This window comes from Schistocerca americana, chromosome 6 (assembly GCF_021461395.2).
Source record: "Schistocerca americana isolate TAMUIC-IGC-003095 chromosome 6, iqSchAmer2.1, whole genome shotgun sequence".
Classification (NCBI taxonomy): Eukaryota; Metazoa; Arthropoda; class Insecta; order Orthoptera; family Acrididae; genus Schistocerca; species Schistocerca americana.
In genome coordinates, this window is record NC_060124.1 from 498,262,325 (window position 1) to 498,277,468 (window position 15,144).

Consider the following 15,144-nt stretch of genomic DNA (forward strand, 5'->3'; position numbering starts at 1 on the left):
CGATTTCTGGAATACATGTGTAACTAACATCTGACGGAATCCTCAAAAACGTCGCGTTTCACTCTGAACTCAATATCACCTAAAAGGTTACAGAAACGACTATGATGAGAAAAAGACTCATTGTACCGTTCGCACACTGTGTGTAGGATATCTGTGTGAAGAACTAGCAGGTATTGCCAGAAGGGAGGTGGTCTGAAATGAAGCAGAGGCTTAGAATAAATTTTTGACTATATTCTGATAGTACGGTGCGCGTGAGGGCTTGTCCAGGCTGGACTTTCGGGGCGTCCACTTGTTAGCGAAGTATTGGCATAAGAAGGGGAGAGGGAGTGGCTCACGTTTGCACCAGTCGATGGCCAGGGTGAGGGAGGTATACGGCACGAGGCAGTCTGCTCCCAGAGACACGGCCTGTAGCAAACACGTGACTCGCATCTGACGCCTGCTAGGAGCAAATTGAGACGCGTATAGCGCGTGTGGCGCGGCGCAGCGCAGCGCAGCGAGCGTTTTGTAACTTCACATGTTCAAATGGGACCGCGCAAATTGCGGCGCGACGTGGTTGGGGCACAGTTTCTCACGCCGCGCTTCACGCGAGCACCGCGGGAGGGGTGAGGCGGGGAGCGGGATGTAGTCCTGCCATATGCTCACCTCGGCATGGTGCATATGGGCAGCGGAAGTTTTGCCCATCCGAGAAATTAGCCGTACGGTATACTGAGATTCACTGTCACTGGGTAGTGTTTCGTTTTTCGCCGTTAAAGCGCCCCATATCTTTTCGTTAGTTCATAATAGTTTTCAGTTACTTGTATCTGTATAGCTTCTTGTTTCGTTTATTCTTTTGTCAAGAAAAATACACAGTTCAATAACTGGTGAGCCATTAGCCACTGAAAGTATATCTTCTTCCTCCACAAGGTTTTCAGATCGAAATGAGGTTCAAATGCTTCTGAGCACTATGGGACTTAACATCTGAGGTTATCAGTCCCCTAGAACTTAGAACTACTTAAACCTAACTAACCTAAGGACATCACACACATCCGTGCCCGAGGAAGGATACGAACCTGCGAACGTAGCGGTCGCGAGGCTCCAGACTGAAGCGCCTAGTACCGCTCGGCCACACCGGCCAGCTCGTAATAAGGGACAGACGATTCATAGTGAGGGTAGTGAATAAGGAAGTAAGGAATATCATAAAATCATGTGATCTAGAAACAGGGAAAGAAAGTAGAAGAAGCTTATCTATCTACTTGTAGCCTGTTAAGCTAACGTATCTTCGTGATCTGTTACAAAAACCCGAAAAGGTGTAATTTCCACATGTATGATTCCTTTGTGCTCCTGGTAAAAAGCGACTGAAATACGAAGTACATAAGTTTAACTATCAATACGTGGATATGGGTCTAACAACAGACATTATACTTCGTACATGTGGACATCACATTTCCACTATAATGTAGAAACTATAAGATAGAAACTACAAGGTAGAACGATGTTTTAAGTCGACTCGTCGTGATGATAAAAAGCATTTCATTGTTTATATACACGCTATTATTCCAAAAGTGTATCAAAAATGGTTCAAATGGCCATCAGTCCCCTAGAGCTTAGAACTACTGAAACCTAATTAACCTAAGGACATCACACACATCCATGCCCGAGGCAGGATTCGAGCCTGCGACCGTAGCGGTCGCGCGGTTCCAGACAGAAGCGCCTAGAACCGTTCTGCCACCTATCCAAAAGTGTATCCTCAGAGTGTGTGGTGATTTGATATACTTATTTTGTTGAAATGTATTGCTGACAAGTGCAGATCTACTTTCATGACAATGTTTTTCGAACGACTTGAACTCTTCCTTTCACAAAGCACACTTGGCTAGCTTCCGCATCCCTGTCACTGGTGTTATTCTCACCTGCTGACGACACCATTGTGTTGTGCCACGTATACATTGTTTACTTATATCATCAAGAACTATTTTATTCACGAACCATGCATTGTCAGTTTGGCAAGGCGTAGCTGAGTAAACAGCATGAGGCCTGTGCGTGTCGTGCTGGCTGAGGATTACCTCGTCATTACTCTGATACTGCTCAGATGAAGAAAAGGTATAAAATCCTATGGTAAGTTTCAATTCCAGTCGCTCAGTGTTAAAAACACGATGGGTTTGGGATTCAACCAAAATTCCAACAGAATTGGCGATTTATTTTGTGAGAAGAAGCATCAGGAGTGAGGACCACATTTCTCTTGTTGACAGGTGTGAGAGTACTTCTTTTGCCAAAACACAATATAATTTGCACCAACTTATTTTTGCAGCAGCTCTTGTACCAGATTTCTGAAACAGAGTATCTCATTAAACAAGTAATTGGCGACCAGAGAGCTCAATAGCTTACGAAATACCTGATTGTGCCGGTTTGTGATAACATAAGAGAAGAAATTTCGTGTTTATTTTCATACTAGGAAACTCTTGTCTCGCTAGCTGTCAATAACTTTTAAAGAATTACAGTCACTGGAATGAAACAAATAAAGAAGAAAGTGCAACTTCCGATATATCGTCCTAGTTAAATGTTTATTTAGCAAAGTTCTCTCCTCCTTGTGTGCCATCATTCGCGAAAATCTCATTTCGACGTCTCAAGCGGTTTAGGAGATGCGAGGGATGTTGTGAATATTTCGTTCCCATGGGCGTAAGATCGGGAGTGAACGTGCTACATAGGATCCATTTTCTCGAGATCGGAGGTAGATAGAGACCTCCTCCCACGCCTAAACGAAAAATTCAATATGTTAGCTAAACTTCATACGCAGGCAACATATGGTGAAATACACACCAAACGCAAAATCATAGCGACCCCTATTTTTCATTGCAAACTTTTTGAGTTTTGCGTAGTGCCTTACTAAAATGTGTATATCACAATAAGCATGGACATTGGCGAGATGATGGGAACTTCGCCACGAAGCTGACATACGAGGGTTCGTTTGAAAAGTCCGTGCAAAAATAAAAACTACTTATCTGTTTGAGGTAAACATTTTTTATTTTTCTACATAGTTTCCTTTTAGACTTATACACTTCGTTCAATGCTATTCTAATTTCTTGTTGCCTTCCGAATAATACGAATTGTCCAGGTCTGCAAAATAGCTCTTAGTTGCTGCAACCACCTCATTGTTTGAATAAAATCTTTGTCCCGCCAGCCATTTCTTCAAATTGGGCAACAAATAGTAGTGCGAGGGAGCCAAGTTTAGAGAATGGGGGGGGGGGGGAGGGGGGAGGGGATGTGAAACGAGTTGGAATCCTATTTCCATTAATTTTGCGACCACACCTGCTGAGGTGTGTGCTGGTGCTTTGTCGTGATGGACTTTTTTTGCGGTCCAATCACCGGCATTTTTCTTACAGCTCGGTTTTCAAACGGTCCAATAACGATGCACCTGTAATAGTTTTACCATTTTCTAGATAGTCGATGTGGATTATCCCTTGCGAATCCAGAAAGACAGTCGCCATAACCTTTCTGGTTGAAGGAATGCCCATTGTTTAGAGTGTTGTTTGGTCTCAAGAGTATATTAATGTATCCATGTTTCATCCACGGTGACGAATGGACGCTTAAAGTCCTGCGGATTCTTCCTGAACAGCTCCAAACCATCCTTGCAACACCACACGATTCCGTTTTCAGTCAAGCTTGAGCAACCGCGGAACCCATGGCCAAATGTTTACGCAAAATATTACGTACCCGTTCATTCAGTCTCACATAACTCTTCTGTCATCCATCTCCATATCATGGATTTTATCAGTTATTTCTGGAGTCGTAACCTCCACAGGGCGTCGAGATAGTTCTGCATCACTTGTGCCCATATGGCCAGTCCGAAAATTTTGAAACCACTTATAAACTGTTCTAATGGAAGGTGGAGAGTCACCGTAAGGCTAGGTGCAAATTGAGACGAGTATAGCGCGTGTGGCGCGACGCAGCGCAGCGCACGTTTTTGTAACATCACAGTTTCAAATGAGACCGCGCAAATTGCGACGCGACGCGACTGGGACGTGACACGCGTCTGCGCCAGGTCGCGCGGCGTTGTGGTTGAGGCACAGTTTCTCGCGCCGCGCGTCGCGCTTGCCTCGCTAGCACCGTGGGAAATTTGAGGCGGGGAGCGAGAAAGTAGCCCGACCATATGCTCACTTCGGCACGGCGCATATGAGCAGTGAAAACACTGCCCATACGATAAATATTCCCTTGTACTCTGTACTGAATTTTAATGCCATTGGGTGGTGTTTCGTTTTTCGCCATTTAAATGCTCCAGCTTTCGTCGTTAGTGTATTATATTTTCCTGTTATGTATATCTGTATAGTTTTGTTCTGTTTTGATTTTCTTCTCTCAAGAAAAATGCATAGTTCAGTAACTGGTGAGCCATTGGCCGCTAGAATTGTATCATACGCCTCCAGGATGTTTTCAGATCACAAGAACGGACATAGGTTGTGAATAAGGAAGCAAGGAATATTATAAAATCATGTGATATAGAAGCAAGGCAGGAAAGTAAATCAACGTTATCCTCTAGCTTCGTAGTATGCTGACATATCCGTACGATCTTTTACAAAAATTCGGAAAGGGATAATTTCCACATGTGTTATCCCTTTGTGCTCCTGGTAAAAAGCGTCCAAGATCTGAAGCATAGAAGGCCCACAGTCATTACTTCGATATGGATGTAATAATGTAATAACGACACACTGTACTACTTGCATGTGAACACCACATTTCCACTGCAAGCTAGAAACAGTCGAGAAACCTTCACGAATGACAATGTTTTACTTGGCTCGTCATGACGGGAAAAACATCTCAGTGGTAGCATACACAGTATCAGCATTAATAAGCTAATTATGTAACAGGATACACAAATGAATTAGTGGTCGGTATTATTCCGAAAGTATATCTTTGAAAATGTGCGGCGATTTGATATATTTAATTTATTGAAAAGTATTTCAGGCAACCACAGGCAACAATCATGACAATGTTTTTCGAACGACGTGAACTCTTCTACAAGGCACACCTGGCTAGTTTCTGCATTCTTGTCGCGTTCATTATTCACGGCTACAGACAGTACACAGGCTATTCTGCTGTGCAGCGGGCGTTGTGCAGTGGATGAATAGTTTACTTCTCACCATGGCAGAAGAAAAATTAATAGAGGCAGTGAGGGAACACAGAGAGCTGTGTGACACAAAACACGCAGACTACATGAAGGTCAAACCCAAGAACCGGATTTGGAGTTATATAGCAAAGGATCTGAATTTGAAAGACGGTAAGTACTGCAATATTTATTTCACAATTTTTTAGTTCGCTTGAGCACATAACCTGTGGAGCACAATAATGGTACAATAATTGGAAGTTGCTATATTGTCAATAATTACCAAGCAGAACTGACTGATGTTGCCATGGAACTGCTCCGCAAGTGTTGAAATATTCTGTGAAATTTTTCCTCACTTTGAAGGCAGTTGATGAAGTCCTCCTCCTGTTCCATTGCACACGAAGTAATTGAGTTGCTGGCAACGGTTCGATGTCATTTAAATCATCTGCAGCTACTTCTGAAGTTGTGCAGAACGCAGGCTGCTTTCACAACATCTTTCACTGTGTCGGCTTTGGTTTCAAATGGTTTCCTGAACACACGGAAACGTGATGATGGTATACCGAAAGCACGTTCCACAGTTTGTCGTGCTCGAGAAAGTCTGGCATTGAAGACCTGATGTTCGTAATTGTCGGTAACCTGTCTCTTAGGATATGGTCTCATAATGTTTTCCGACAATGGGAAAGCTTCATCTCCCACAAACACATACGGCATTGGATCAGAAATTGTAGGTATTAGTTCAGGAATCGGAAGTAATAACGTGTTTTTTCTCATTTTCTTGCCCAACACACTGCTAGCAAATACACGTCCATCGCTGAATCGTCCCATTGCGCCAACATCAACGGTGATAAATTTGTAATCTGCGTTAACCGTTGCCATCAAAACGATGGAGCATGTATGTTTATAATTAAAGTACAATGATCCGCTTTTGCCAGGTTTTTTAATAAGAACATGTTTTCCATCGACTGCACCAACGCAGTGTGGGAATTGCCATCTATGTTCAAACCGTGAAGCGACTGATTTCCATGTCTGTGTTGTAGGTTCTGCTAAATACTGTGGTTGCATTTCTTTCCATACAGCGGTAGCTACTTCTTTTACAATATTAGATACAGTTCGATCTCCCAAGAGATAGTTATACGCAATACTTTTGTAGCTGTCACCGCAGGCTAAATATCTGAAACAAAACGAAAGTATATTGTTGATGTGGAACGATAAAAGTAGATTGCAGATATGTCTTTATCCAAACACTACAAGTTAATATTGCTTATCTTTAGTTTGTCTATCTATGTGGGACAACATTAATGCCTTATTAGTCATACGTTGTTAATTATTGCAGGGGAAGAGACAAAAAATTCGTGGCTGAAGCTGAGAGGCAGCTATGGAGATGCACGACGACGACGACAGGTGAAATATATGAAAAGCGGAGCTGCTGCTGAGAATATCAAGCCGTGGAGATATCAAAACCAGATGTCATTTCTTGAACCTTTTATGACAGCTGGTCCACGTGATAGTAACCTAGGTGATGACAGTGATCACAGCTCACAAGCTACAACTAAAACATCAGCAAGAAGTGGTACACTGGAAACCGAGGAATTAGAAGATGACAACTCACTCGACAATGAGGCGAATGAGCAAAGTCAAGATATTAATAACTACGACAGCAACGAAGCATCTAGTAGGAGCATAGGAACGGAGTGCATAGCACATCACACCGTTACTTCAACTCCAGTTATTCAAAGAAATCAATCAAGGAAAAGAAAACAGGAAGACGTTGTAATTCTGCTAAAACAATCAATGCAACAGCGTGAGGACAGAGCAAGACAAAGAGCAGAAGAAAGAAGAGCGTTGGAGTCACACTGTATCAAAGATGACCCTCTTTACAAATTTTTTATCTCTATGTATCAGCTGACTAAAAATATGCCTCAAAGTTACCAACACAGAATCAGAGGTCAACTTTTCCAGGCTGTGTCACTTGCAGAAGAAGAAATAATGAACGTAAGGAGCCAGACACCTTCGATGTCATCTTCTTCAAATAATTAAGCGCCATACAGTACAGCACCTTTTTCTCACTCTTCATCGCCATATATGTCGACTGATTCAGACCAACAGACAGCGTCTCACTATTCAGAACAGCAGCAGATGGAAGATTTGAAGGTCGACACAACTGAATCCGGTTTGTCTAATATCACCGATTTTGTTCACCGTTTTCAAGAAATCTGAAGGGACCATCACAATTAAGTTTGCTTAAGACTTTAATTCTTTTTTGTATCAGCATTTTGTGTATTTTTCGTTTTCTTTTCTGAGTAGTTTTCGCTGCACCGATCCAGATTTTCATTAATTATAAATTAACATTCTTTGTATATGAACATGTATTATTGCAATAAAACACTAACAAGAGAAATTTGGTAAAAAAATTTAAAAACCCACTCCAGCTAGCAGAACGTTTTTTTTTGTCAAGGTGAAATTCGCTTAAGACCTAGCTTGCATTGCACTAAGTTGCGTGAAAAGTGTACAGGGTGTTGCAATTCGTTGACAAAATTATTTCCTGGTGCCCTCGACGAATCTGCTTTGGCAGAATTGCAAAGAAAAACAAAAGGATTTTTAATGCTTCAATATTTAAGAACCACTTATTAGGTTTACATTTTTCTTATTCTGATCCGTAGATATATTCTGTGGCTAAGTTCTAGTACATAGTTTGTTAATTTAGATATCACAGTGAGTAAGCAGTTACGAGGAAAGGGCAAGTCCGAAAAAATTCTCCCATCAATGCGCTCTTTTGCAGTACGCCGACTAAACCATAAGAGCAACAGAACTTGATTCAGTACTGATTTGTAGACCTCAAAAAGGCTACTAAATATTATACAAAAGCATATTTTTACCTTTTACAACAGTTACACTCGACATTTTTGTGTTATATAACATTGTGCGAGGCACCTTCCTAATACAAAAATGGCCATTGCATTTCAACCGTGAAAGATAAACGTATGCTCTGGACGACTTTTATTTAGACTGTTTGAGTTCTGGTACTATGTACCTTGATGTAGATCATTTGCTTTAGGCATCGTATAACTAGAGAGCCTACTGATAGCAAACATTTTTAGTTTACGTGGCCGGTTAAAAGACAGCTGAGCGTAAGCATTGCTAAGATAACTCCCGATTAAACCAGATTTCAAAGAAGAAACACCATTAAAATCAATCCGTTAGTTTCGGCACTACGATGCCCTCCCTCCTCCCCGCTCACACACACACACACACACACACACACACACACGTAGGAGTCAAACTTATATAACACCCATCGATTCTGTGTAAGGGAGCTGAAAATAAAATGCCTAGACACAAGGGTGCAACATTTTATAATTCCCTAGATAAAAAATTAATGTCAGCGTTCATCACTTACCTTAAAAATACTGCCAATTTTTGTTCAGTAGCAATCGGCTCCTGTGCATTACACCCATTTGAATCAATAGCGTGCTTTACTATTCCATGTACTTCAGAAAACTGCTTTCTGGTCATTCTGAAGTAATTCGTGAAATCAGTGTCACTCATCTTGATCGTAGTTTGAAATTGTCCACATGTTTTTCTCTCATACAAAATATATTTATTTGTGGATTTGAATTTTTTATTTATTAATGAATAAAGCAAAACTTCCTCTTCAGCGTTAGTATCCGAATCTGATTCGGAACTCAAGTCTAACAATAACATCTCTCTTACTCGCGAAACACACATCGTCAGTCTGACAAGCAGTAGGCCGGTATTCGGAGTCTGGCACGCGCGTGTCATACCGACTAGGGCACACTCGTCACATACGCGTCTCAATATGCGCAGGGCCACGCGACACGTGTCGAACGCGCACGCCGCGCGGCAAAATCGTGTCACGTCACACGTGCTATACTCGTCTCAATTTGCGCCTAGCCTAAAGTTTATCAAGCTTCTCTTTAGTCTCCTGAGGCGTTTTGCCTTTCATAAAGTAATGTTTAATGACTACACGAAATTCTTTTTCGTCCATTTTTTGACAGTCACTCCCTTGATTCACACGAATGCCAAACACAAACAAAAAGACCAATATGGCTGAAACGTGATGTGCGTTCTTTCCAAAGATGCTACTAACTAAACATGACCTCAAAGTGGTGCCATCTCTTGGACTTTGGACGGATTTTTCAAACGCCCCTCGTATAACGCTACAAATAAGGCAAAAGTCAAATATTTTCATTGAATAGCTTCTGTAAAATCGTTTGAGAAACGTAACAGTGTGCACGCACTTTGGTTCTGTCAGCTCAGATCGTCGCCAGTCGGCACGTGCTATGTATGTGTACGCGTCGCAATATGCGTTGGACCAGCACGACATGTGCGGAACGTGCGCGTAGGCTAGGCGCAAATTGAGAAGCGTATAGCAAGTGTGACGTGACACGACAATACAGCACGACACGCACGTGCCGCACGGGTCGCGCTGGTCCAGCGCATATTGCGACGCGTACACCATACTTCGCACGCGCCGACTGGCGACGCTCTGCGCTGACTGAACCTAAGCGCGCGCAACCTCTTATTTTTCTCAAACGATTTTACAGAAACTATTTTCTGAAAATATATGATTTTTGCCTTACTTGTAGCGTCAGCTCCGTGACGAAGTGCCCATCACCTCACTAATGATCATTCTTATCGTGATGTACACATTTTAGTAGGACACTACGCAAAACTCAAAAAGTTTGCAACGAAAATTAGGGTTCTCTATGCTTTTGCGTTTGGTGCGTATTACACCGTATGTTGCTGCGTATGAAATTTAGCTAATATGCTGAATTTTTGTTTAGACTTGGGAGGAGATCTCTATCTGCCTCCGATCTCGAAAAAATGGATCCCATGTAGAGCGCTCGCTTCCGATCTCACGCCCGCGAGAATGAAATACTCGCAACATCTCTCGCATCTCCTAAACCGCTCGAGACATCGAAACGAAAGTTTGGCGAATGACAGCACACAAGGAGGAGAGTGTTTTGCAAATTATTAAACACACGGAACTTTCTTATCTATGGCGATATATCGCTACTTATATTTCCTTTTTTATTTATTTCACTCCAGTGACTGTAATTTTTTAATAGTTATCGACAGCTATCGAAACAATAGCTTCCTAGTATGAAAATAAAAATGAAATTTCTCCTTTTATGTTACTGCAAACCGATACTATGAGGTTTTTCGTAAGCTATTGAGCTTTGTGATTGCCAATTACTTGTTTAATGAGGCCCTCCGTTTCGGAATTCTGTCTCAATAGCTGCTGTGAGATGAGTTTGGCAAATTACATTGTGACAAAGGAAGTACAATTAAACCAATCACGAAGAGAAATGTGGCCGTTACTCATAAATGGTGATGCTTCTTCGAATGAGAAAAGGTTAACAACTCACACAAAAACAGATTGGCAATTCTGTTGGAATTTTGGTGGAATCCCCGTAACCCATCGTATTTTTATCACTGAGCGACTGGAATGGAAACTTACCAAAGGATTTTAGTCCTTCTCTTGATCTGAGCAGTATTAAAATAATGACGAGCGTTCCTTCAGGCGGAATGATAGGCACGTGCCAGATACTGTTTACTCACCTAGGGCTTGCCAAACTGACAACGCGTGATCACGAATAAAATAGTTGTTATTGAGAAAATTGATCTGTCGCACAACACAATGGTCAGTGTATTGTCAGCAGCGAAGGATAATGCGCGCGACAGGAATGCACAAGCTAGCCATGTGTGCCTTGTGAAATGGTACAAATGGCTCTGAGCACTATGGGACTTAACTGCTGTGGTCATCAGTCCCCTAGAACTTAGAACTACTTATACCTAACTAACCTAAGGACATCACACACATCCATGCCCGAGGAAGGATTCGAACCTGCGACCGTAGCGGTCGCGCGGTTCCAGACTGTAGCGCCTAGAACCGCTCGGGAACTCTGGCCGGCGTGCCTTGTGAGATGCAGTACGAAAAACATTGTCATGAAAGTAGATCTGCCTTTGTCAGCAGCACATTTCAACAAATTAATTATATCTAATCATAACACTCTTTTAGGATATTCCTACTTTCGTAATAATACCGACCATTTTCTACATTTGTGTTGCCTGTTGTTGTATAATTAGTTTATTAATGCTGATAATGTCCATGCAACAATTGAAATGCTTTTTCTCATAACGGCGAACCAATTAAAACTTTCTTCTGGTAAACCTTCCGGGATGTAAGGTCGTGGTCCATGAAACTCTTCAGCTCCTAACGTTTCGTCCAGAGCTGCGCTGGACATCTTCAGAGGGGTGTTTCTCCTCCGGTGAGTCTTGCCAGTCACCGGAGGAGAAACACCCCTCTGAAGATGTCCAGCGCAGCTCTGGACGAAACGTTAGGAGCTGAAGAGTTTCATGGACCACGACCTTACATCCCAGAAGGTTTACCAGAAGATATGTCATCCGGTCGTGAACGCCTTCATACTATGAATTAAAACTTTGTTATTTGTGACTGCTTTTCGACTGTTTCTAGCTTGCAGTGGAAATATGTTGTTCACATGCATGTAGTACAGTGTGTCGTATTACATTATTACATTCATAACAGAGTAATTACAGTGAAACTTCTATACTTCAGATCTTGGACGCTTTTTACCGGAAGCACAAAGGGATCACACCTGTGGAGATTATCCCTTTCTAAATTTTTGTAACAGATCGTACAGATACGCTAGCTTACAAGGCAGCGAAATATATCCTTGCTTTACTTTAATGCCTTGATTCTTAATCACATGATTTTATAATATTCCTTGCTTCCTTATTCACTACCCTCCGTCCCTTCTTGCGATCTGAAAACATCGCGGAGGCATATGGTGCAATTAAAGCGGCCAATGGCTCATCAGTTACAGAAGTATACATTTTTCTTGACAGAAGAAAAACAAAACTATGCAGATATAAATAACAGAAAAGTATAACGTGCTAACTAAGAAAGCTGGAGCGTTTAAATGGTGAAAAACGAAACACTACCCAAAGGCAATAAAATTCAGTACACAGTAAGGCAAAATTTATCGTATGGGCAATATTACCACTGCTCATATGCGCCGTTCCGATGTGAGAATATGGCGGGGCTACTTTTCCGCTCCCCGCCTCAAATTTCCCACGGTGCTAGCGAGGCAAGCGCGACGTGCGGCGCGAGTAACTGTGGCTCAACCACAACGCCGCGCGACCTGGCGCAGGCGCGTGTCGCGTCCCAGTCGCGTCGCGTCGCAATTTGCGCGGTCCCATTTGAACCTGTGATGTTACAAAAACGCGCGCTGCGCTGCGTCGCGCGCCACACGTGCTATACGCGTCTCAATTTGCGCCTAGCCTTAACGCTGTAGGGTCGTGTCACGTCTCAGTTTGCGCTTAGCCTTACCTAGCTGATGGTATGGCTACGTTAGTACATTCAGCATAGGGATGAAGATGCACAATGTCAGCGACTTTTACAGGAAAGAGTCACTTCCGTCGTGAGGGACACGCTTTGTATCACGTAGACACTGCAAGAACTCATGCTTGGAGCCAACGGCTGCAGCTTGCTAGATGAGTGACAGCAAATTTTAAATTCCCAGGAAAGTATTAATGATCACTCCGAATAACCCAAACTGGTGAGGTTCCTTGTAGAATCTTTCTGCATTTCGGGTGGCCCACATTAAGAGACAGTGTTTACATCCGTTTGTCTGTAGTGGTGTTAATGGGGAAATTCGTATGCTTCTACTGTATTATTAAAATGTGGTAATGGACAATGACAAAAACATTTCTCTTAAACGTTGTTGTGGTGATCTTCAGTCCGAAAACTTTTTCGATGCAGCTCTTCATGCTTCCCTATCCTATACGACCCTAGTTATCTCCGAATAGCCACTCCAACCTACATTCTTCTGTATCTGCTTACTGTATTCATCTTTTGGTCTCCCTCTACGATTTTTACCACACACACTTCCCTCCAACATTAAATTGGTGATTCGTTGTTGTCTTAGAATATGTCCTATCAACCAGTCCATTATTGTGGCCAAGTTGTGCCACAAATTTCCTGTCTCCCCAATTCATTTCAGTACCTCCTTATTAGTTACGTGATCTACCCATCTAAACTTCAACATTCTCCTGTAGCACCGTATTTCTAAAGGTTCTATTCCAGTTTTGTCTAGTTTGTTTATCGTCCATGTTTCACATCCATACAAGGCTACACTCCAGACAAATACTTCCTGAAAAACACTTCCTAACACTTAAATCTGTATTCGTTGTTAACAAATTTCTCTTCTTCAGAAATGTTTTGGTTACAGTTGTCGGTCTACATTATATATTCTCTCTACTTTGGCCATCACCAGTTAATTTGATGGCTGAATAGCAAAAGTCACCTACTACATCAAGTGTCGTATTTCCTAATCTAATTCGCCTATAATCACCTGATTTAATTCGATTGTTTCCGGTCTTCCCGTTATGCTTTTGACGACGATCATCTTATATCCTCCTTGCAAGACATTGTCAATTTCTTCAGCTGCTCTTCCAAGTCCTTTGTTACAACTTCATCAGCAAATCTCAAAGTTTTTTCTAATTTTGTTTGAACATTAATTCCTAATCCAAATTTTTCTTTGGTTTATCTTACTGCTTGTTCAGTGTGCAGATTGAGTGCCGTCGGGGATAGGCTACAACCTTGTCTCATTTCCTACTCTACCAATGCTTCCCTTTCATGCCCCTCGACTCTTAACTGCCATCTGGTTTCGCTACAAGTTGTAAATAGCCTTTCGCTCCCTGTATTTTACTCCTGCTACCTTCTGAATCTCATAGAGAATATTTCAATCAACATTGGCGAAAGCTTTCTCTAAGTCCACAAATGTTATAAACGTAGGTTTGCCTTTCCTTAACCTGTCTTCTGAGATAAGTCGTAGGGTCGTTATTGTCTCGTGTGTTCCTATATGTCTCCGGAATCCAAACTGATCATCCCCGAGGTCGGTTTCTACCAGTTTTTAAATTCATCTGCAACGAATTCGTGTCAGTATTTTGTACCCATGATATATTATTCTGATAGTTTGGGAACTTTCACACTGTCAGCAACAACGTTTTTTTAGTTATTACATTCTTCTTAAGGCTCGAGGGTATTTCTCCTGTCTCTGCATGTTGCACACCAGATGGAAGACTTTTGCCATGGCTGGCTCTCTCTAGGCTATCAATAGTTCTGACACAATATCGTCTTCTTCCGCGGCCTTGTTTCGACGTAGATCATTCAGAGTTCCGTCAAATTCTTCTCACAGTATTATATCTCCTGTCTCATCTTCATCTACGTGCTATTCCCTTTCTACAAAACTGCCTTCAACTTTATCTCACTTGTATAGACCCTCTACACGCTCCTTCCAACTTTCAGCTTTCCCTTCTTTGCTTACGACTGGTTTTCCATCTGAGCTCCTGATATTCATACAGCTGCTTCTATTTCTTCCAAGGGCCTCTTTGATTTTCCTGGAGGCCGTGTCTATCTTTCCCCTAGTGAAATATGCTTATAAATCCTTACATTTGTCCCCTTGTAAGTCCTGCTGAGCCACTTTGCACTTCTTGTTAATCTCATCTTCTAGGCGTTTGCATTTCCTTTCACCTGCTGCATTTACTGCATTTTTTATATTTCTTGAATTAAACTCAATATAACTTGTGTTATCCAAGGATTTCTACTAGCCTTGCCTTTTTACGTTTGATCCTCTGCTTCCTTCATTATTTCATCTCTTAAAGCTACTCATTTGTCCTCTCCCCTGTTCTAGTCAACCGTTGCCTAATGCTCCTTCTGAAACTCTCAGCAACCTCTTGTTATTTCAACTAATCCAGGTCTTTCTCCTTAATTTCCTACCTTTTCCCTATTTCTTCAGTTTTAACCTACAATTCATAACCAATAAATTGTGGAGAGAGTCTACACCTGACACTGGAAATGTCTTACAATTAAATATATGGTTCCCAAACCTCTGTCTTGCCGTTATACACCTTCCGGTGTCCCCAGATCACCTCCACGTATACAACCTTCTTTTATGATTATTAAATCAAGCGTTGTTGTTGTTGTTGTTGTGATCTTCAGTCCTGGGACTGGTTTGATGCAGCTC

General features: G+C 42.0%; 1 protein-coding gene across 1 annotated transcript; it reads left to right on the forward strand.

Moving 5' to 3' along the window:
* Positions 1–5,109: 5,109 nt before the first annotated feature.
* On the forward strand, positions 5,110–7,108 carry LOC124620247. Its single transcript, XM_047146915.1, has 2 exons — positions 5,110–5,245; positions 6,405–7,108. Exons 1-2 carry the CDS (start codon positions 5,110–5,112, stop codon positions 7,106–7,108), a joined length of 840 nt encoding a protein of 279 aa, XP_047002871.1.
* Positions 7,109–15,144: the final 8,036 nt, after the last annotated feature.